The sequence below is a fragment of the Dipodomys spectabilis genome, unplaced genomic scaffold, assembly GCF_019054845.1.
Source record: "Dipodomys spectabilis isolate Male_0828 unplaced genomic scaffold, ASM1905484v1 ptg000234l, whole genome shotgun sequence".
NCBI classification, from domain to species: Eukaryota; Metazoa; Chordata; class Mammalia; order Rodentia; family Heteromyidae; genus Dipodomys; species Dipodomys spectabilis.
This window is the reverse complement of record NW_024870911.1, coordinates 19,039,594-19,063,196: the sequence shown is the minus strand read 5'-3', so window position 1 is coordinate 19,063,196 and position 23,603 is coordinate 19,039,594. Positions and strand designations below refer to the sequence as shown.

The 23,603-nt window shown below is 38.4% G+C and overlaps 1 protein-coding gene and 1 pseudogene across 1 annotated transcript; both read left to right on the top strand.

The window, feature by feature from the left end:
* Positions 1-5,264: 5,264 nt before the first annotated feature.
* LOC122124322 (olfactory receptor 12-like) lies at positions 5,265-6,212 on the top strand. The gene has a single exon (XM_042699048.1). The coding sequence runs from the start codon at positions 5,265-5,267 to the stop codon at positions 6,210-6,212; it is 948 nt and encodes a 315-aa protein (XP_042554982.1).
* Positions 6,213-12,518: 6,306 nt separating this feature from the next.
* LOC122124321 lies at positions 12,519-15,407 on the top strand (annotated as a pseudogene).
* The last annotated feature ends 8,196 nt before the right edge of the window (positions 15,408-23,603 follow it).

The following is a 23,603-nucleotide window of genomic DNA, read 5'->3' as shown; positions in this document are numbered from 1 at the left end:
AAGGTCTTATAGAATTCTGCTGTGAATCCATCTGGTCCTGGGCTTTTTTTTGTTGGAAGACTTTTGATAGCTTCCTGTATCTCATTATAGGATATTGGCTTATTTAATTGGTTAACTTCTTCTTTGCTCAGTTTGGGTAACTTGTATTTCTCTAAAAATGCATCCATTTCTGCCAGATTTTCTTCCTTTAGAGAGTATAGCTTTTGAAAGTAGTCTGTTAGAATTGTTTGGATATCTTGGGTACGTGTTGTGATGTTTCCCGTGGCATCCCTAATCCTATTAATATGGGTTTCCTCTCTTCTTTTTTTAATTAATCTTGCCAACGGGCCATCAATTTTGTTTATTTTTTCAAAGAACCAGCTTTTTGTTTGGTTTATTTTGGTTATGGTTTTCTGAATTTCTAATTGGTTAATCTCTGCTCTCAATTTGGTTATCTGGCTTCGTCTAGTAGCTTTAGGTCCCATTTTTTCTTGTTTTTCTAGCTGTTTTAGTTGCAACATGAGATTATTTACTTGGTCTGTCTCCATTCTCTTGATGTGGGCACTGAGGGCAATAAATTTGCCCCTCAGGACTGCTTTTGCTGTGTCCCACAAGTTTCTTTGTGAGGTGTTTTCATTTTCATTGAGTTGTAGGAAATGCTTTATTTCTTCTCTGATCTCTTCTGTTACCCAGGCCTTGTTAAGGAGTGTGCTGTTCAATTTCCATGTATTAGAGAAATTTCTGCGGTATGCTTTGTTATTGAGAGCTAGCTTGATTCCACTGTGGTCAGATAGGATACAGGGGATTATGTCGATCCCTTTGTATTCGCTTAAGTTCCTTGCATGAACTATGATATGGTCTATTTTGGAGAAAGTTCCATGAGCTGCTGAGAAGAATGTGTACTGTGTTGTTTTAGGGTGAAATACTCGGTAGATGTTAGTTAATTCCGCTTGAAGTATGGCCTCACTTAATTCAGTAGCTTCTTTGCCAATCCTCTGGTTGGTAGACCTGTCCTTTGGTGAGAGTGGCGTGTTAAAGTCTCCTAGTATTATCGTATTGGGATCTATTTTATTCTGTAAGTTTGAGAGCATTTGTTTAACATATCTGGGTGCACCGATATTTGGGGCATATAAGTTGATGATGGTTATATCCTCCTCTTGGATTGTTCCCTTTATTAATATGTAGTGTCCGTCCTTGTCTTTCTGTACTGATTTTAATGAAAAGTTTATTTTGTCAGATATCAGGATAGCTACACCTGCTTTCTTATTGGGAGAATTTGATTGGTAGATCCTTTTCCACCCCTTCACTCTGAGTTTGTTTGTATGTTTGGCTGAGAGGTGGGTCTCCTGAAGGCAACAGATGGATGGGTCTTGTTTTCTGATCCAGTCCTCAGTTCGTTTTCTTTTAATTGGCGAATTCAGCCCATTTATATTAAGAGAAAGTATAGAGAGATGCATTGTTGTCCCTGCCATTCCGTTTTCCTAAGTTTTTCTTCTTTCCTTTCCTCCTGTGCTTGCTCAGTTAGACTTTGAGTAATGCCTGTTTGGGGCAGGTCCCAGTTCCTGGTTGCTTTCTTCAGGTTGTGTCCCCCCTCTTAGAATTCTTTGTAATGCTGGCTTAATGTTTATGTATTCATTTAGTTTTTCTTTGCTACTAGAAGTTTTCAGTTCTCCATTGAATGTGAATCCTAGCTTTGCCAGGTATATCAGTCTGGGTTGGCAGTTATTGGCTCTCAGGGCTCGTATGGTGCTTTCCCAGGCTTTTCTTGCATTCATTGTTTGTGTGGAGAGATCTGCAGTGATTCTAATTTTTTTCCCGTTGTAGTATAGCTCCTTCTTCATTTTTGCTGCATGCAGGATTGTTTCCTTATTATTCAGATCCATCATTTTTACTATAATGTGTCTAGAAGTGTTTCTCCTGGGATCTTGCTTGTTGGGTGTTCAATAAGCTTTTGTGATGTAGTTAAGATGGTCGTTTTTGAGGTGGGGAAAATTTTCATTGACTATCTTGTTAAATAGGTGTTGCATTCCCTTGCTCTGGAATTCCTCACCTTTGTCCACTCCGATTATGCGAAGGTTAAATTTTTTAGCATTATCTGCTTGCTCTTGAATTTCCCTTTGGTTTAATTTGAGTGATTTTTCCATATCTGTCACTTTTTGGTCCAGTTGGTGTATTCTGTCTTCTGTATCTGACACTCTACCTTCCATTTCATTCACTCTGTTGACCGTGGCTTCTATTGTGGTTTGCATGGTGGAAATGGATCCCTCTATGGATTCAATGTTGGTTCTCAGAGTACTGATCTCACCTCTCAATGAGGTGAGATCAGTATGCATTACCTCTAATTTGGCGTTTATCTCACTTCTTACTGAGGTTTGTGCAGCTTCTATTTTTGCATCCAACTTTTGTTTGATGTCCTGTATATCTTTTGATAGTTCATCCTTGTGCTCTTTCAATTTCTGATCCATTTCTCGCTTTATTTCTTGAGTCATTGCCTCCAGCAACCCTTGGATGTAGTTTTTGTCTTCCATTCCTGCTTTGCTCCCACTGGAGCTCTCTCCTGCGTGGCTGCTGGCTTTTGAGGTGAGCTTGCTGTCCTGGGTAGTGGTAAACCTTGTGATTTTTCTCTGTGATTTTCACATGGGGGTTCAGGAGACTGCTCTTCAATCTTGTTTTGGTGTGTCTGTCTTTGCTTGGTTGCTGATTCTGTATTGGTAGAGAGAGTCTGTGCCTGATGTGGATTCTGTTGGGAGCCTATTTCCAGCTGCTATTCTGACTTACTTAGGATTCTCAGCTCTCTGCTGTAGCAATTCCCGCCTTTGGAAGGGTTGAGCAGCCTAGACTGCTTGTGTTTGCTCCTGTGGGTGCTCTTGGGAAGATCAGATGCTCTGGATGCACTCTCCCAAATACTGGAGTCTGCTATGGGCTCCTGATGTGTTTTTGTTTGTTTGTTTTGGGCTGGTTGTGGGCTTGAACTCTAGGTTTGGGTGCTGTCCCTCAGCTCTTCAGCTCAAGGCTGGCACCCTACCATTTGAGCTGCAGCCCCACTTCTGACCCTTTTTGCTTTGTTCAGGCACCGGTCCCTGGCCTGATTCCGGCCCCAGCCTGGAGCACGCTCGTTAGGCCTGTGCTAATGTGTATACCACCTAGGTTATGCAGCCTGGAGGACACAGTTCAAATTTCTTCTACTGTTGGTAGTCTTGACCCAGGGGCGCTGTTCCTGGCTTGGGCATTTAAGCTCCCTTCCAGGGGCGCTCTTGCTCTGGCCTGGCCAGCAGAGTGTGCTCCACCGGCTGGTGGAGCTCTCGAACAGTTCCCAGTTTTAGTGGGTCCTGTGGTCCGGGTGTTGGGGTAGGGAGTCTAGGTCAGGGTCTGGGGATTCCCTCCAGCTCTGGTCTCCCTTGAGTGATTCACTGTCCCCTGTTGGGTAATCACCCTGTAGGTCATCAGTTGTTGTTGCAATCCGAGTTCAGTTGGGGTGGTTGCGGGCTGGGTTGGGCGGCCCCCAGCCGGGTAGTTGCGATCGCGATTGGGCGGGTGGTCTGCCGACAGGTCCCTTTGTCGCGCTGCTGGTGCCGGGCGGCTTTGGCGGGATGGAGCCTCTCCGCTCCGGTGGAGAGTGAAGGGTGGGGGTGGGATCCTCGTGGAGACTCCTGGCTGGTAGGTTTCTCTGTTCCTGGCGATCCACTGTTCTGCAATCCGGTACCTGGTGATCTGCAAGCAGCCCCCTGTGTCTCTGGGGCTCCGGCAGCCCCCGCCATGCCGGCTGGCCGGCGGCTTGGCGCACTGCCGCGCGGCCAGTAAAGGTTGGGGGAGGCGTCTTCGCTCTTCTCTGTTCTGAAATTCTTCTTTTCCTCTCTTTCTTTTTTTGTTATTTTCCACCTCTGGTTTTTCTCTGAGTGTTCGTCTTTTTGTTGTTGTCGGTCTCTTGGGGAGATTAAACGTTGGAACTCGAACTCTCTTTTTGGTTGGAGAGAGCTGTGGCGTTTCCCTACTGCCCCGTCGCCATCTTGGTCCCCCCCTCCACGGTTTCTCTTATTTGCAATAACTAGTATATGTCTAGAATAATCTTACCAGACAAGCAGACACAATCAAAAGCTACATCCATATGACTATATAAAATGATACTAAGGGAAATGAACTCCAAGATAGGAACACAAGTAGTTTTTTCTTTCTTGCTTGTTTTAAAGTATTTAAAATGTACTATGTGATTTATTTTTGTTTCTTTTGTATGTTCTTCCCCCTATGGTATAAGCCCTGTTGTCATAGTATTTGACTCCAGTGCCCTGCATTTTGTATATACATTTTTTTTTCTAATTTGGGGAGGGGAAGAGAAATGCTTAAACAGTTACAGGTTGACCCATTGAAACAATGAAACAAGACAATAAGTTGAAAAAAAATAACTTTACAATTTGGTGGGAGAGGGAGGATTTGGGGATGTGGGGAGGGAAAGGATGATAGGGAAAAAACAAAGAAGGAGGTAACAATGTTGGATAGGAAAATATATTCATTTCCTTACTCATGTAAGTGTAACCTCTCTGTACGATATCTTTACAATAAAAAATATAAAAAGAATTAATATCATCATAGGAATGAAAATAGTGAAAAAAAGAACAATGAAAGATAAAAGTACAAAATAATGGATCTTTGCTCAAAGCCTCTAGGTTCTATTTACATAAAAAATGTTATAATGCCATTTTTATACTAAATGGAAAAACTACATTACCATTAAAAATGAGCTTACAAATTGATTTAACATTGTGAAGTATATTACATTATACAAATGATATTAAAGATAATAGAGAATATTAGTCATATTTTGTACTGTATTATGTAATACCTTCAACAAATTGTATATTTTGAGGTAGATTACTGTATCATTTGAAATATCTTCAACTAAGTGAGGAGAGTTAATGGCAATTGATGAGAAATGCTGAAAAAATTTAATTCTATTGATTCCATATACATTCCTAAAATCTTGATTTCTCCCCAAACATACTTTCAGAGGACTAATCTCCAATCCCTTGCATGTAAGAGTAACTGAAAAAGAAGAACCATCAGATTGACCTCACTAGGAAGAATTTTTTAAAATTAGGAACTCTTTTTAAACTTAGTAACACACTCTTTATATTCAGTGGTGCTTTATAAAATACTGACACTAATATAATAATGCAGAATATTTTCATCGACATTGATTCAGTACATGGTTTTCCTTAATACTAAGCCAACTAGTCTGGTCACTCATTTATGTCATTTTTCCATTCTACCAGCTTTGCCTATACATCACGATGGACAATTTGTCTGGTAGGAATTACTCAGAGATCACTGAGTTTATTCTGCTGGGATTTAGAACTGCTCCCAAGCTCCAGATCCTTTTATTCTTCGTGTTCTTGGTCATCTACATGGCCATTGTGGTGGGCAATGTCAGCATGGTGCTTGTCATTTCCATGGACTCCAAGCTGCAAACACCCATGTACTTCTTCCTGAAAAACTTGTCCTGTCTGGATCTCTGCTATTCCACAGACATTGCTCCCAAAATGTTAGTCAACTTCTTGAGTAGTGGAAAGAAAATTTCATATAATGAGTGTTTAGCTCAGTTTTCTTTCTTTGCTTTATTTGTCACCACCGAAGCCTTTCTTCTGTCTGTAATGGCATTTGATCGATTCTCAGCCATATGCTCTCCTCTCCTTTATCATGTCAACATGTCCCACAAAGTCTGTGTTCAGCTGGTAACTGGATCCTATATCTGTGGATGCATCAATTCTGCAATACATACAAGTTTTGCTCTCACCTTGCGTTTCTGTGGGGAACACAGACTGGACCACTTCTTCTGTGATGTCTCTGCCCTGATCGAGATCTCATGTGCTGACACCTTTGTGAATGAGATGGTGCTGTTCATTCTCTCTGCTCTCATCATCATCTCCACCACCATGGTCATCGTGGTGTCTTATGGGTACATCCTCTCCACTGTCTTGAAGATTCCCTCCACCCAAGGAAGGAGAAAGACCTTCTCCACCTGTGGCTCCCATATAGCTGTGGTGAGCATCTTCTGTGGAACTGTCTTCTTCATGTATGCCCAGCCTGGGGCCCTGTCCTCTCCAGAGCAAAGCAAGATTGTAGCTGTGTTCTACACACTTATAATACCAATGTTGAACCCTCTGATCTACAGTCTGAGAAACAGAGATGTGAAAGATGCAGTGAAAAGAATTGTATGTGGGAAATTGTCCTCTCAGTGACATTTAAGAAACACTCTATATTGGACAAAGTTTGTTTTGTTGGGATTCTGTGTAAAATTCTTCCTATAAGAATGTGAACTATATGTTCATATAAAAATATCATTTCCAAGTTATATAAAATAGTCATTCTAAAATTATAGACATACACACATTATTATTTGCTAGAAAGCACATGAAAACATAAATGTACTCTAATTTTAACACTATTTCAATTTTATTTTTCAGAGTAAAAGTCAGTTTTGCTACAAGATTATTGAAAATTATATCATATGTATGCCTATTTCTCTATAAATTTTTAACAAAGTGAAATGAATTGCTCTGGTCCAATGAGATGGTAATGATTATATAGAATACTTTTATGTGCAAGGTTTTATGTTTCTCAGGGATTCAGGTCTGCATTTTGGTACTAGATTAATGAACCTTGGTGTTTCTACACTTATAAAAGGGGGTCCACAGAATTAGGCATAGGCTAAATTGTGGCATTTATTGTAAATAACATCCTCTTGTTTTATTTTCAATGCACTATAAAATAAAAAGACAGGGGCTGGGAAGGTGGCTCAGTGGTAGAGTGCTTATCTTGCATGTATGAAGCCCTAGGTTTGATTACTCAGCACCACATAAACAGAAAAAGCCCAAAGTGGTGCTGTGGCTCAAGTGGTAGAGCACTAGCCTTGAGCTGAAGAGCTGAAGGACAGTGCCTAGGCCCAGAGATCAGGCCCCATGATCAACAACAACAATAATAATAAATAAAAAGACAAATACAAAGATACTACAATATAGTATCAATTATTTTTATCAACACAATTCATTCAGGAAATTAAAGTCCCAGAAGCTGAACAAACTTGATTGGGCCAAATACCAGTATGACTTCAATATTGTAATTATCCAAATCCTATCCAATACAGATCTTAAGGTATATCACAGTGAGAGTGTAATTGCACAGCCTAGAAGCAACCATTGCTTTACAGAGGTATAGATATGAGGTAAGTTCTAGACTGTAGTGTATTTGATTGACTGTCCCTCTGTCATTAGTGCTAGAAATGCTACTCTGACTATTCTCTTTTAACATTTTATCAACTTTTAGTGTGAAGTAATATGACATTGCATTTAGATTTGTTTGTTGGGCTATTAAAGTTTATTATGTATATGTACACCCATGTAAAGTCAGATCATTCTAATGTTAATGATTTTATTTTATATGTATATTTATATTCATGTATGTATTTTTTCCTCTGTGGTCTTGACTGAGGCCTGAATTGAAATTGTTCTCCATTATTCACTGATTTTTATGAAATACTTTGAAGAGATTAGCGTTTTTTCAAGTCACTTTGCATTACTTTTTTTTTGGGGGGGGGGGGGGTCCGGTTGGGGGTCTGAACTCTGGGCCTGGGCACTGTCCCTCAGCTCTTCAGCTCAAGGCTAGTGCTCTACCACTTGAGCCACAGCGCCACTTCCGGCTTTTTTTTTTTCTGCTTATGTGGTGCTGAGGAATCGAAGCCAGGGCCTCATGCATGCAAGGCAAGCACTCTACCACTGAGCCAACTTCCCAGCACCCTATTCTTGTATTTATTATTTTTTGTTTGAATTCAAGGCAGCATGTTTTCTAGGCAGATGCTCTATCATTTGAGCCAGTCTGTCAGCTCTTTTTGTTTCTCATAATAAATTGGAATGATCCACTATATTTTATTGTGAAAATACTGTACAGAGGGGTTACAATTACATGGGCAAGATACTTGAACTCTGGGCCTGGATTCTCTCCCCACACTCAAGGCTCAAGGCTAGCGCTCTACTTGAGCCACAGAGTCACTTCCGGTTTTCGTGTGGTTTATTGGAGATAGGAGTCTCACGGACTTTCCTGCCTGGGCTGGCTTAACCGTGATCCTCAGATCTCAGCCTCCTGAGTAGCTAGGATTACAGGCGTGAGCCACTGGTGCCCAGCTGAATATTCATTATCTTAAAATGTTCTTATGAGATGAATTAGAGGTTGCAGGGTGCATACATTTCTGGAAGGCTATGTTTCAGAAACAAACCCTAGACTTACCTTCAGTGTGCTGGCAAGATGTGGCTGTTACCGACAGTAATGAAGTCTGAGATGGCTTGGGGCTGCTGTGACAGAGTGGATACTTTCAGGACAGTGTTAAGAATGTAAACTATTGCATAGCTACTTGTTTTCCTTTCCAATTGTACTTCCCTGGGTATGTGTTTGATTGAAAAATAACTGATAGTGTGAATTTCCCTCTGCCTCTTTGTTTCCCAAAGGAAAGTTGTCTAACATTGTCAGCATTGTTTTTCCTTAAAATTTTTTTCCCTGTTCCAGACAAAAGATAGACAGAAAATGAAACAATTACATTGTGTCTCTCTGAGGTGTACTTTCTTGAATTCTGTTAAAAATTATGCATGTGTCAGTTTCAAATCTGGGCATTCTTCTTGCTCTCCATTCTACCCACGACACATTTTGAATTCCAGCAAGGATACTTCATGAAACGCTAGAGGGTTTTTAAATTTTTTTTAATTATTAAGAGATGATTGCATACCACTGGAATTATTTCCTCTTTGAAGGTTTGCTAGAACTGACAGAAGATGGCAATGTGGGAAGAGTTTTATCTACTATGTCAGTTACTTTCTCTGTTATCAAAATACATAAGAAATGTAGAAAATGTCTGTACCTATACAGAACATTTAAATTTTGGATTGGATCAGTTGCTCAAAGCTATAATCCCAGCTGCTCAGAGGGAGACATTGGGAGGATTTGCCAGCTCAGCTCTATTGAAGGTTGTTGGTAGAAAGTTTATGATCTGAGTCCAGTTCTGGGCAAAAACCTGACATCCTACCTTAACAATAATGAAATTAAAAATATCTGGGGGCACAGCTCAACTGATAGAATCCTGCTTAGCAAGTAGGAGGTTCTGAGTCCTTAGTACCATAAAAAAAAAAAAAAAAAAAATAAGCCCTTTATTTCCACAGGAGAACTGTTATGCTTTGGTTTAAATGATTTTGCTCTTGTTGTTTATTTTATTTTATTTTACATTCTGTAACTCCCATCCACAGTAATTCTTCTTTTAAATTTTAATTTTTTTGTCAAGGTGATGTATAGAGCAGTTACAGTTACATATGTAAGGTAGGGAGTACATTTTTTATGGAACTTGTAAGCCCCTCCCTCATTTTTTCTCCCATCTTACCTCCCACCCAATCCCCTCCAAGCTGTACAGATCATTTCCAACATATTGTCTTGTGAGTATCACTGTTGCATTGGTTTGCCCTTTGACCTTTGTCTCACCATGTTGTTGGTCCCCCTCCCTTCCCTAATTCAGATTGTTTTGTAGCATTTACCAGTGAACCAAACTGAGTCTGGATCATCAGTTGTCCCAAACTTTCAAACTTCAAGTTTTTTTTTTTTCCAAAAAATACTTCTCAAAACCACAATCCAAGAAATTCAGTGGACTCAAAATATTTGTTTATGGTTTATAAGTTCTGAAAGGACTATTGTTCTTTATTGACTGTTGAAGAAGGTGTGAGCCAGGAATTGGTATCCCTATTGATTCAGAGGAATAAGGAAGTTGAGCAAACACTGACCTAATCAAACTCCAGGGTCTTTTTCAAAAATACCAGAAAAAATATAGACATAACCCATAGGAGGTATCTTAGTGCTGCTTTTATGTACTATAAAGAATAAAATATTTTTAATGTTCAAAGACCCAGTGTAACATTGCATTCTGGCTCTAACAACAGGAGGTGTATGAGGCTCAGAAACAGAGTTTTTGAGTTTACTTACATGGTTTTACAAATCCAAAGGCATTGTGAAGTAATTTTGCCCTGGAATCTTCTTTTGAAAGAAACAATAAGCTCTTTAAATTCTTCAGTGAAGTTTCTTGGGAGAAACTGGATTTCAGGTAAGGTATTTTTTTCTTAATTATTTCATGATTTTTTATTGTGAAAATACGTACAGAGGGGTTACAATTACATGGGCAAGGTAATGATTACATTTCTTATCAAGCATTGTTGCCCCCTCCTTTGTTTCCCCTTACCATCCCTTCCTATCTCCCCCCCAAACCAATCCATGCACTAAAGTTGTAAAGTTCATTTTCCAACATAACTTGTTGTACATCTGATTGTTGCAATGGGTCCACCTGTATTGCTATTTTTTTATTGTGAAAATACTGTACAGAGGGGTTACAATTACATGGGCAAGATAATGAGTACATTTCTTATCAAGCACTGTAGCCTCCTCCTTAGTTTCCCCTTCCCATCCCTTCCCATCCTCCCCCCGCCCCCCACCCAATCCTCCCCGCTACCCCCCCCCCCAAAGTTGTAAAGTTCATTTTTCGACATAACAACTTGTACATCTCATTGTTGCAATGGGTCCACCTACATCCCTATTTAAACGATTTGTTTTTCCCCTTCCCCTCCACAAATTATATCAGGTAAGATATTTTTTTAATCCTATATTTTCTGGAGATCTTCTCTTAATTTTGCAAAATTTTCTCACCCTCCACTTATTCCTTGGATATCAATGGTTGACTCAACACTTTGCTTCTCAGGCGCTATATATTTAATTTAACTTATGAAGGAAGTCATCCTGCCACAGGGGACAAAGGGCTGACATAGCAGTTGGGTAAGCTCTAAATTGGTGCTTCATTCTATCTTAAGAAACTCCAATACCATTTACCCTAATGTCTTTAATATAACAGAATGGTATCAAAGAGCTAGGTTCACAGCATTTAATCACCCAACTTTTGTCATTTCTAAATTAAAGATAGTGTTATAGTTTCCTTATCTTAAAATTTTACTTGAGGAATATATATGTATCTAAGATGCTAGAGGCATTGTATGTGTTGTTTTTCACACTCTGTTACATTAAATCCTCACAACAAACTTATGGAGTATAGCTATTGTTATCTATATTATGGATAATAATTTAATAATAATATTATTATTGACCACAGGGGATTTTCCATACATTGAAAGAGTATTTTTTAAAAGAGAAGACGCAAACTTTGGACACAATCCAACTGACCCAAAATTCTATTTTTGGTGTTCAATATAATAAAGTTTATTGACAAAAAGTAAAGAAATTTGTAGCATTCTTATATGTTAACTGAATTATAAATTTTATAGTAATATTATCATGACATATGGCATATTCTCTGATTGTCAAATAATATTTTATAGATATTATTTTATTTATTTATTTGCATAAGGCCTGAACTCTGGGCCTGGATGTTGTCCCTCAGCTCTTCAGCTCAAGGCTAGCACTCTACCACTTGAACCACAGTATCACTTCCGGCTTTTTCTGCTTATGTGGTGCTAAGGAATCAAACCCAGGGCCTCATGCACGTAAGGCAAGCACCCTACCACCAAACCACCTTTCTAGCCCATCGATATTATTTTATTAAACTCAATAGTTTCTGCGATCTTTCACATCTCCATTGTTTCTTTCTCTGAAATATTTTTTATCATCTTTAAGTACTTGTAAAAAGAGTTGCCATTCATCAAAGCAGTTTATGAATATAATGCATCCTGATCCATGCCACACCTTTCAACATTCTCACCCACCCGTACCTACCTACTTTTTCCCTTACTTATCTTAATTTTAGCTTATGTTTTTAAGTATCTCCCTCCCTTTTTTTTTTGGTTGGTTGTGGGGCTTGAACTCTTAGCCTGGGCGCTATCCCTCAGCTCTTGGCCTGGGTGCTGTCCCTCAGCTCTTCAGCTCAAGGCTAACATTCTACCACTTGAGCCACAGCACCACTTATGGTGGTTTATTAGAGATAAGAGTCTCACAGACTTTCTTTCCTGGGCTGGCTTTGAACCATGATCCTCAGATCTAAGTCTCCTGTGTAGCTAGGATTACAGGGACCTGGTTTTTTTTTTTTTGTTGTTGTTGTTTGCTTTTAAGAAATCAGTTTATGTGGACAATGAGTCTAAGAATTCATTGTATATACCATAGAATATAGAATTATATGGAAAGGGGTGGATCAAAGCGGGAGTGAAGATATTGAAGTGATGACATGGATCATGACACAAAATTCTAAACAGTGGCATAAGCCAGTTGTTCACAACATCCTTTCCCATCCATGTTTCTAATACTATACTGAAAATAAATATAATAGAACAAACTTACACCACTCCATTGATGGTTACACTGGACGCTCCAAATACAAAACTTTTTGCAGACATGTTGAGAAGAAACCCTCCTTTTGCCTAGTTATTTCTTTCAAAAAGAAGTCCAGAATGAAGAGTTGACTATAGCTTTCCACTGGCTTCTCAAACAATCCATGTATTTTCTCAGATAGACAGACTGCTGCTATGAAGAGTGAGTGGAAGAAGAACTACTCTTAGTTGACAGAGTTTGTTCTACTTGGATTCTGGACATCCCCTGAAGAACAGTTGCTTTTATTCTCATTGGTCTTACTTATTTATCTGGTCATTGTACTTGGAAATATCAGCATGTTAATGGTGGTTAGAATAGATGCCAGACTTCACACACCTATGTATTTCTTTCTCCAAAAAGTCCTACTTTGATATTTGCTACTCCACAGTCATTGCACCCAATACCCTAGCTACTTTCTTGTCTAATGAAAATGTTACAAAGGATGTGCAACCCAGTTCTTTTTCTTTGCTCTTTTTGTGGGAACCGAAGGTATATGAGTGCTTCTTGGCCATTGCTCCCCATATTTCTACACTGTCCGCATGTCTCAGCAGGTTTGTGTCCACTTGGTGGTTGGCTCCTATGTCTGTGGGTGCATCAACTCCATGATACAAACAGGTTTCACCTTCAGCTTGTGTTTCTGTGGGAAAAACAGCCTGGACCACTTCTGTGATGTGCTGGCCCTGATCGAGATCACATGTGTGAACACCTTTGTGAATGAAAGGATGCTGGTTCATTCTTGCTTCTTTCATCATCATCTCCACCACCACGGTCATCATGGTGTCTTATGGGTCCATCCTCTGTCCTGAAGGTCCCCTCCACCCATGGAAGTAGAAAGACCTTCTCCACCTGCAGCCCTCACATCATGGTGATGAGCATTTTTTTTTTTTTTTGTCGGTCATGGGGCTTGAACTCTGGGCCTGAGTTAAGAAAAGAATATATAAAAAGAGCTTTTAAGGTGATAACAAAAATAAATAAATAAAACCAGCCTGGCACTGGTGGTTCATGCCTGTAGTCCTAGCAACCCAGGAGACAGAGATCTAAGGATTGTGGTTCAAAGCCAGCCTGGAAAGTCCATGAGACTATTAACTCAATTAACCACCAGAAAACTGGAAATGAGGCTGTGGTTCAAAGTGGTAGGGCACTTGTGCAAAAAGAGCTTAGGGACAGTGTCCAGGCCCCAAGTTCAAGTTCCATGGCTGACAAAAATATAAATAAACAAAACTGAGTTTACAAGTGGTCTACAGGTGGACTGTACCTTGCATTTGTAAGTAAAAACAATCAAAGTGTTACCATCTTTTGTACTGTGACACTTGTGTATCAAATAGCTCAACAATTCAACTTCTAGAAAGACAATTGAAAAATGACCTTGCACATGTAATGGAGGAGTTATTCATTAGAATGTTCATAAAAGCATGGCTGGTGCACTTAAAGCTTTATGAATCAACCAAACAATTATCAATAGGAATGCTCATCAATGAAAAGTGGTCAATTTATCCAAAAAATATTCCAAGACAAAGAAATTATACATAATCAATGTGAGTCTAAGCAATATTAGGAGAAAAAAAACCAAGTCCCCAAAGAATATATATAGAATATTTCCTAAATAAATGAAAGCCCATCCTTCTATAGACTTCATTACTGTTTTCCTTTCTATTTTTCTCTTCCTGTTTCAACAACCCTTCTTGATCAGCATATTCTGTTCTATGGCCATGCTTCCTCAGCCTTTACTAGAGAGGGTTTCTCAGTTTTACCTTGTGTTTATGACCTTGACAGCTTTGAGAAATAATACTCAGGTCTTACAGAATGCCTATCTTGGGTTTGATGTTTTTTCAAGGTGAGACTGGGGAGGACAAAACCATTGTGTGAATATCATTATCAAGGACACATCCTATCAAAGTAACTCAGCCTGAAGAAGTTAACCCTCCTCCCTGGATGAGGGAGCATCCAGCTTTCTCTTCTATGGAATCATAGTGTATGCACCCTTTGGAGCATGGGAATTGTGTGTGTGTGTGTGTGTGTGTGTGTGTGTGTGTTGATATCTTTAAATAAGGCAAAAATAAACATCGCAGATGTATGCAAAATTATTAAATATATTATATAATAGCGATAGAACAATTGACCACTTACATGTGTATCTATTTGAGACTTCCTCTTTTGGTCTGTTTAGTCATTTGATGTCAGTTCCATACTATCTTAGTTGCTGTAGTTTTATAGGTTCTCTTAGAATCAGAAGTTTGAGGCTTTGAAATTTATTCTTTATGATGTGTTCAAGCTTAGGGGCTTGAACTCAGCACCAGGGAGTTATTGCCAAGCTTTTTTGCTCAAAGCTAATTCTCTCCCACTTGAGCCACAGCTTCATTTTTCAGATTTTTACTGATTAATTGGAGATTCTTCCCTGTCTGCTCTGGGTTCAAACTTTGATCCTCAGATCTCAGCCTCCTGAGTAGCTAGGATTACAGGCATGAGCCACCAGCACCCAGCAAGGTTTTTGTTTTTGTTTTGTGTCTTTTGTTTTCCATTAGCATTAGATTCACATCAAAGTTGAAGGAAGGCCCAGGAATTTCCCATCTACTCCTCACCCCACCACGACACATCCCTCCTCTCCATTTTCATTTATTAAAACTAGAGCCCACACTAGAACAACCTTATCATACAAAGTCCATAGCTTGTGTTAGGGTTCACCCTTGGTGGTGTAAACTCTACAGCTCTAAACAAGCATGTAATTCCATGTGTTGGATCTATTCTTACAGTACTACACCGAGTCATCATTGTCCTCAGGTCCTCTGTGCTGTACGTATTCACTCTTTCTTTCCCTTAGTCCCTGGAAACCACAGCTCACTTGACTGTTTCCATAATTTTGTCTCTTTTTCAGATATTTGGGAATCATAGAGTATGTAGACTGTCCAGATAAGACATATGCCTTTATGTCTCATTTAGTTTCCCCTGTGTCTGTTTGTGACTTCTGCAAACTAAATAATGTCCCACTGAAAGGATATATGATGACTTTTATATCCATTTACTTCTTGGTTGCTTCAAGTTTTTGACAATTATGAATAAAGCAGCTATACATAGAAACATTAGGGCATCTTTGTAAAATTTTTTGTTGTCTTTAAGTAGTAAGATAGAGTTGCCATTTAACCAAGAAGTTTACAAAAACAATCTATTTTGTGATCAATGCCATAAACTGACATGCTGAAGTGTAACTCCTTTGTAGGACTACTTAAAGACAATAAAATTATAATAATAAAAAATTAATATAATGTATACACATGAAAGTTTCTTTAGGTCTTTTGGAGCACTTGTACCTTTCCCAGAGACTGTGTGGTGACTTTCTAATTACCCTCATACATGCAGTTTCTTTGGAGGTCCTAGGCTTCCAGATTTGGTCTCCAAAAGAAGAGAAAAATGAAGAACAAGAGAGAGAAAGATAGAGAGACAGAGACAGAGGCAGAGAGACACAGAGACACAGAGAAAGAGACAGAGACAGAGAGTACTAAAGAGACTTAAGAGGTTCACAACCATTAGGGAAGGTGCAAAAACAGTGGTTAGGCCTTGTTGTCTGCCCATCTGTAATCAGAAGAGGTTTGCAAGTGTTAGAGAATGGATCTGGGATATTTGGAGGACAGAATCCTCTTTGCCTATTCTGCTCCTGTGAGGTCTGTCTGAGGTACTATAGGATCACAGGCCTTACTGCCTGCCCTGAAGCTGAAAAATGATAGTAGACAGCTACAAGTGTGTTAAGAACTAAAAGTGACTGATAATAATAATTGTTATCATTATTATTAATAATAATACAATTATAGTTTACAACCAAGCCATCCCTTGGAAGTGTATGCTACCAATAGGCTCTGGAACTGGAAAAGGTTAGAGACAGATTTGGCCAAGCAGTTGGTGTCTAGGTGGGAGGAGAGAAAAATGTCTAATGCTTTTTACTCAATTATCTTCCCCAAATCATTCATATCTATTTCTTAGGCAGTAAAATTGGGAAGATTTCTGTCTTCTAAAGAATTACATTATTTCACTTGCTTGGCTGAATTTTTTGTCAGTTTGCTCTTTATACTAGTCCCAAGTAATGTTTCCATTTCTGTGGGTAGGTAGCAATGTTCCCTGATGTTATCAAATGCATGCTCCTTCCTCTTTAATTGATTTATGTTTTCACAGAACAGTTTTATATGGAATGAATAGTCTCCTCTTAAATCTCAGTGGTCTCTGCTCTTTATTATTACTCTTCTCCTGTTTTACATTCTCTTTTCCTTCCACTTCTAGTTTCTAAATGGGGGCGATTGAAGAAGTATATTAAATAATTAAATGAATAATGTAAGGACATTGGTTGATAATTATATTGAATAATTACATGACGATTTTCCCTTTCATCTGCTTTATGTGTTCTTTGGTGTTTATTTCCCACTGATATTCACTTTTCATTTTTAAATTTTTCTGTATTTTTTGTCTCTGTCATCATGTTTCCTATTTCTATGTGTACATTGAGTATTTTTATGACTATAACACTCTTCTTCATTCATCCATCCACTTCTTCATACCCACTCCACTCAAACAAGACATGTTTCACCTTTCTGGTGTCCATGCTCTAAAACTGTCTACTAATTACTGTTCGTTAATTACCCTAGAATGATGTTCTTGCCCATGTGTCTGAACCGTGATCTGTGCATGCTAGGCTGCTTGGTTTTTGTTGTTCTAGTTTGATTTTTGGAATCACACCATGTGCCCCTGCATCTTGCTTCCCTCCATGGGACAAAATGCCATGGACTTTTTCTGCCCAGACTGGCCTAGTAAAATCCTCCCATTCTTAACCTGACACCTATGCTAGTGATGAAAGGGACAAGGCACTGGGCCTAGCTGTGGGGCTGAGAAGATGTCTCATGAACTTTTCTACTTGGGCCAGCCTTGAACCACAGTCTTCCCTTTCTTGGCTTCCCAAGTAGTTAGAATTACAGTTATAAGTGCTCAGTGATAGGTGCTCATTTTGACCTTTATCATATGTTAGTTTTTGAAATAACCCTCAAAGCTCTGACATTAAAAGCCTGGCTCCTAATGCAGCCATGTTGGCAAGTAAGGGCTCTGGGATTTGGAGGGCTTTCACCTCATGGATTGAATCCATTGATGGTTTCCTACGGGCTACTGGGAGGTGGCAGAATCTTTAGGATGTGGGACCTGGCTAGAAGTAGGTCATTTTGGGCTAGCCTTTGCAAAACGGTATTTAGTTCATGGCTCCTTCCTTTGTCTCTCTTCTTTCTTTGCCTCCTGGCTGCCATGAGGAGTGCAGCTTTACCCACACACTCCCTGCCATGATGTTCTGCCTCCCCAAAGGCCCAGAGACCATGGAATCACGTGACTATGGAACCACATGACTACGGATGGAAAATTCTGAAATCAGTAGCCAAAACAAATCTTTCCTTCTTTAAGTTGCTTCTTAGCACTTGGTCTCAGCAAAGGAAATCTAAATAATAAACTCCCGCACACTTAACAAGTAGTTGCTTTAGACCAATAGCAGAAACAACAATTAGCATATTTTGCATTCATTTGTGTTTTATACATGTGGGGTGGGAAAGCATAAGAACTGCAAGAGATCATGTTTCACTGTAATATAAAATTTATTAGGGACCACTTTACAATTTAATGGCAACCACTACATACAAGGCAATGGTTCATCTCCTAGGGTTAGTTTTTCTTAAACGCATGCTCTGCACAAACAACATGAAATGGCTATTTGGTGGAACTACAATTTAATGCCTCATGTCCACACTTCTTTGCATTTCTTGCTGAATTGCATCTTCAATTCAGCCAACACTAGCCTTAAATGGAACACTGACAAAGCACTTCTCTATGACTGCCACTAATTACCTTTGTCTGTGGAGGATATTTACACCTTTTTAACCAATGATGAAGCTATCCCCAAGGCAGGTTTGAGCCAGAGCTGCTTTGATGATTTCTGAATAATGTGATTTTTCCCTGGAGCGTAAGCTAATACTTCACTTCAACAGTTAACTGCATCAGTTAGAAAGACCTGAGAGATAAGCTGCTTTCCTTGAGGATACTGCAAGATGGGACTCCACTGGTCTCTATGTACAACCAGGGAGTAAGAAAGCTGATTTCTTTGCCTTTACTTCACTTCCAAATTGATCTAGCTTTGCCATAATTAGTTACAAGTTGCATTAGGGCAACTACAGGAATTCCCACAGGGTGAAATGAAACTTTTGTGTTCTATGGCAAGTTACCTTCAATAAAGCCCATGTTACAGTTTTAATCAGTCTCATTGGGTCTTATTATCAATTGAATTTAGAAAGGAATAAAATTAGAAATAATCCTGAGAAATCCCTGGATAGATGATTATAGGGCATTTCAAGCTTGGAATAGTTTCAAAGAGTGCATTAAATGTTAACAACTATTGAGTCAAGAGATAAATGTTTTAAGTTTTCACACCTGAATTGCATACATACACATTCAGACATAAGAATTCTTTGGATAGATGTCAATATTGTTAGAATAATTCCAAGAGAATCATATGTTCTAACGTGACTTTGATATATGTACAAGCATGTTTTGATTCCTTCCATGGAGAATTACATCTGCTCTCACCCATGTTTCTCTCTTTTAAGCTACTTGAAAGAGTAGTTTGTATCACTTAGCTTATGCTGCTGGGAATTCTTGAATCCTTCATAGGTTAGAGTTGAGTTCCATATACTATTCCTTCAGTGGAAATGTTATTATTTATTAGGTTTAATAAACATCATCTAGCATAAAAGGAAAAAATTAAAGACTTTTTTCTAAAATAATTTCCTTCTATACAGGCATATTTGAACTACACCTTCTCTTGCTTCTAGTGCAATCATGTAAAATGATATTTTACCCAATTCCTTCACATCTTTGTTTTTTTCCTTTTAAAATGTTTAAGTGGCAAGATAAAATCTAACAAATTTCCTTTGATAAGTTACTAATATTTACTGGGGAGTTCAGAAAGATGTTCATTAATTATCCATACAAGTATGCTATTCCTTACTTATCCTTACATATCCCAGTAAGCAAACTTATTTCACTAAAGTATTATACTTCATTTGCAACCCCTTTATGCAATGTCAGCTGTGTAGAATGCCACATGCATTGTTGCTCATAGCTCTTGTTAACTGATTAGAGCAATTCTGTTTGAGAGGACATTAAGGATTAGGCTGTACCAAACACTATTCTAAGCTCAAACTTTAACCAGAGCAGCCACACCACAGCAATGGACTAACTTTACCATTAATGTTCCTTTGACTGGATGTCAATTAAGCATCAAAATAACATAAAAATGAACTTAAATTACAACTGAGCACACATAAGATAGCTACCGGAACATAGTGTGGTTTGAAGCTTTTCAAAGCCATCTCTTATACTCAATTGACTTCAAATTTTTCCTCTTACCACACTGGGAAGATAATCAGGAGTACTCTTTCCTTGATTGAAGTACTAAAGAAGAGAGTAAACTGCTACAAATGTTGTGCCACTAGAAGCTACCTAAAATAACATAGTAAAATTTTCTATTTATATCTCCAGAATAAGTGAAAAGGAAAACAGATGATGCTTTAATAAATGCTTTGTTAAAATAAAGCATTCTCTTCTTTCTGGTTGAAACTATTCTAGATAGTCAATAATTAATTTATATTTCAAATTCCTACTTTAGTATTTCTCAGAATCTCAAATCACTTATAGGTAAGGTGAGTTTTTATTTTAAGAAAGAGTTAGTGCCTTGCATTTTAATGATATTCTCCAAAGTGGGTAAATACTCTTAATGTCATATTTAGCTAAATGAAAAAATTAGTTTTCATAATACATAATCTTGTGGCAGAAATTATTTGAAAATGCTTGAATTACCTACATTATATCATGCATGGATATAAAGAATACACAAATATTGGAATGGTACAGATATGTCCTAAATGATCTCATCTATCAAATAGTGCAAAGTAATCCTACATGTATGCTTTCTAAATCAGTCTCAATCAGGAAACACTCGAATAGTTTCATTAATGGTGAATGCTTTGGAAGGTGATCTCAAAAAGGTCTGCCTGTTAGAAAATTTTTCCTCATGTTAAATAAAAAAAAGCGCTTTTCCATGTCTTCTTTCCATCACTTCAAGGTCTACTGTTTGTGCCTTTGAGAATATGTCGAATTCTTTTATAACTCCTTTAAGTGTGCAAAGGCAATGAAAGCAATTGTCTTGTCTTGTGTAATACTTAGTTCTCATCAAAAATGGCAATATTGCCACTCCTGTAAACTTACTTTGCTGTATTGCCAGGGCACTTAGATTTTTACACAGTACTAATACATTCCTTTCCTCAAAAAGTATTTATACAGCGCCATCGCCATCCTTAGGATGAAGACCAAAATCCATGGACTTTTTCCCTCTGAATATTGTGGAAACCACCCATGGCTATGACATAAGTTCAAGTGCCTTGTGAATTATTGCAGACAGGTGCATGCTAGAGGGTCACAATATTTTTGAGAAAAATAGCGTTAGGTGACAAAAAAAATCTGTCACAATGTCATAGAGTTCATTTGGTAGACACATAAAACAGAAGGTATCGAAAGAATGAAGATATTTGAGTATATTTTTAAAACCTTAACTATAACACTTTAGTAACAAAATTACACTCAGTAAAATTATCTTGAGAGCTAAAAAGCACAGCATGTGAATTTGGTTAAAGCGTGACTTACATTCTGATGCAAGCATTATGAGTTCTGTCCACCAGATGGCACTGCTGGAGAGTTTTTCATAAGCATAACAATCATGTGACCCTTCCACACTAACCAACCTACTGAGATCTGTAACTAACAATGGACAATGATGTAGTTCTGTATTTTAAGGAATTTATTTGATCATCAGTCAGTCGAATTTACTTTGCCTTAAATAAATAACTTGGTAAAAAATTTTCAAGTGTTTCAAGTCTTATTCTGAGTTATTGTTATTGTCACCAGAGTAAACAATGTTGCCATATCATTCAATAATTATTGATGGCTACTTGTGAGCTGCTTTTAACTAGTTGTAATTGTTCAGAAAAAATGAAAAGACTTTTAGTCTCCTGTATTATTAACACATAATTGATAACATATGTCTCTACTTTAGTAGGAGTTCAGGCTAGGGGCAGTGTGTATGCCTAATATGAAAAGGCCCTGAGATTTCCAACACTGGAAAAAAAAGATGTTTAGAATAACTTTTAGACACTAGTCATATACTTTGCCTCAGGTATTTGGAAAATTTTTCTTTCGTTCAGACAGTCTGTTAGGAAGGTTATTTTTGCAGCACTTTCTTTCTCTGGAAGGTAAAAATAAAATTTTAAATAACTCTTACAAAATAAAATTAAATTTGTTACAGATAAGCTGGGAACCAGTGTCTCAGACTATAATCTTTGCTACTCAGGAGGCTGAAATCTGACTATTTTGTTTGTAGCTAGCCTAGACAGGAAAATCCATAAAGACCTTTATCACAAATTACCAGCAGAAAGTTGGAAGTAGAGGTATGGCTCAAGTGGTTGAGTGCCAGCCTTGAGTGAAAAAGCTAAGGGACAACCCTCAAGCTCTGAGTTCAAGTCATGATATCAACATTAATAAAAAGTTCTCTTCCTCTTTTTCTTCAACAAATTAGCAATTCTAAATTATTTGTCATTATAGATGAACATTATTTGTACCACACTTATTTGGTTCAATAATGGAATTACTGGAATTTATTTTAATTCTTGGAGTTTATACAATAATTATTGAATGTTTCAGTCCTGTAAAGACATCCCAAATAGAAGAAACTGTAGTGATTACTTTTCTAGAAAAGTAGAGAGACGGAGTTTAAAAAAAATTAATTTCCTAAGTCTCCACAATTTTAGTTAAAGTAGCTTCTGAATGGTTAAAATTGCTTATTTAAAAAAAAAAAGCTGTGATTTGGAATGGCATCCCCTAAAGGGTCAATAAAAGAGCCTGGCCCTTTGGGGGTGATCGAACTTTCGAAATATATGACCTCTGGAAAGTGCTTTGGTCATTGAAGGTATAACCTCAAAAGGGACCATGCGACTCTGATACTCTGTTCCCCCTCTTCTCCCTTTTCTTCTTCTTCCTCCTCCTCCTTCTCTTCCTCTCCCTCCCCATCCTCCTTCCTCTCTTCCTCTTCCTCTTTCTCTTATTCCTCTTCCTCCCCCTCTTCCACTCTCTCTTTCTCCTCCTTTTCCTTTCCTTCTGTAGCTCAGTGAACTCCTACCATATGGTTCCCTCACTAGAGGCCCAAAACAATGGGACTGCCCAGTCTTGACCTTGAACCTCCAGAACTTGAGCTAAACTATGCTTTTCTTTATTCATAAGTAGTCCAATCTTAAATACCTTTCTGTACTAATGTGAAGCTGAACAAGACACAAGCACACATCCAACCCAAATCTTGTCAGAAAATGAAGCAACGTGAGAGAATTCAGGCTACAGAAAATCCAGAGCATTACTAGAGCTGAATTCTCAGGTCTGCATATCACCATGACACAAGATTGTTTTTTTGTTTTGGGTTTTTTTTAATTCTATGAGATGTTTTTTCTCTTATTGACATCACTCTAAAGTTAATTTTTCTTTATGTTACAGACCCTAGAAGGTCCACATTTATGACTAAGTTCAAGTCCAATGGAAAAGGTTATATTTTCCTCCTGTTTGCTTAAGTAAAACTCAAGAGTTGGTTTGATGGGGTCTTCTTGACTCATGTGTCAGACTTTGAGCCAACCTCCTCTGCAAGGTTTTGATTACACACCTACTATACGGTTTTAGAATTGAGCCAGAAGCTGGTTGTTCATGCCTGTTATTCTAGCTACTCAGGAGGCTGAGATCTGAGGATTGTGGTTCAAAGCCAGTCCAAGCAGAAAAGGCCCCATGAGATTCTTATTTCCAATTAATCACTCAAAAACCAGAACTAGGGCTGTGACCCGAAGTGGTAGAACACTAGCCTTGAGCACAAAGAACTTAAAGACAGTGCCCAGGCGCTGAGTTCAAGCCTCAAGACCAAGCAAAAATAAATAAATTAATTAATTAATTAAGGAATTGGGGCTGGGAAGGTGGCTCAGTGGTAGAGTGCTTGCCTTGCATGCATGAGGCCCTGGGTTCAATTCCTCATCACCACATACGCAGAAAAACCCAGAAGTGGTGCTGTGGCTCAAGTGGTAGAACACTAGCCTTGAGCTGAAGAGCTGAGGGACAGTGCCCAACCCAGAGTTCAGGTGCCAGGA

Bases quoted from the DNA above. Each gene is read 5' to 3' on its own strand.
- LOC122124322 (XM_042699048.1), top strand. From the start codon at position 5,265: ATGGACAATTTGTCTGGTAGGAATTACTCAGAGATCACTGAGTTTATT.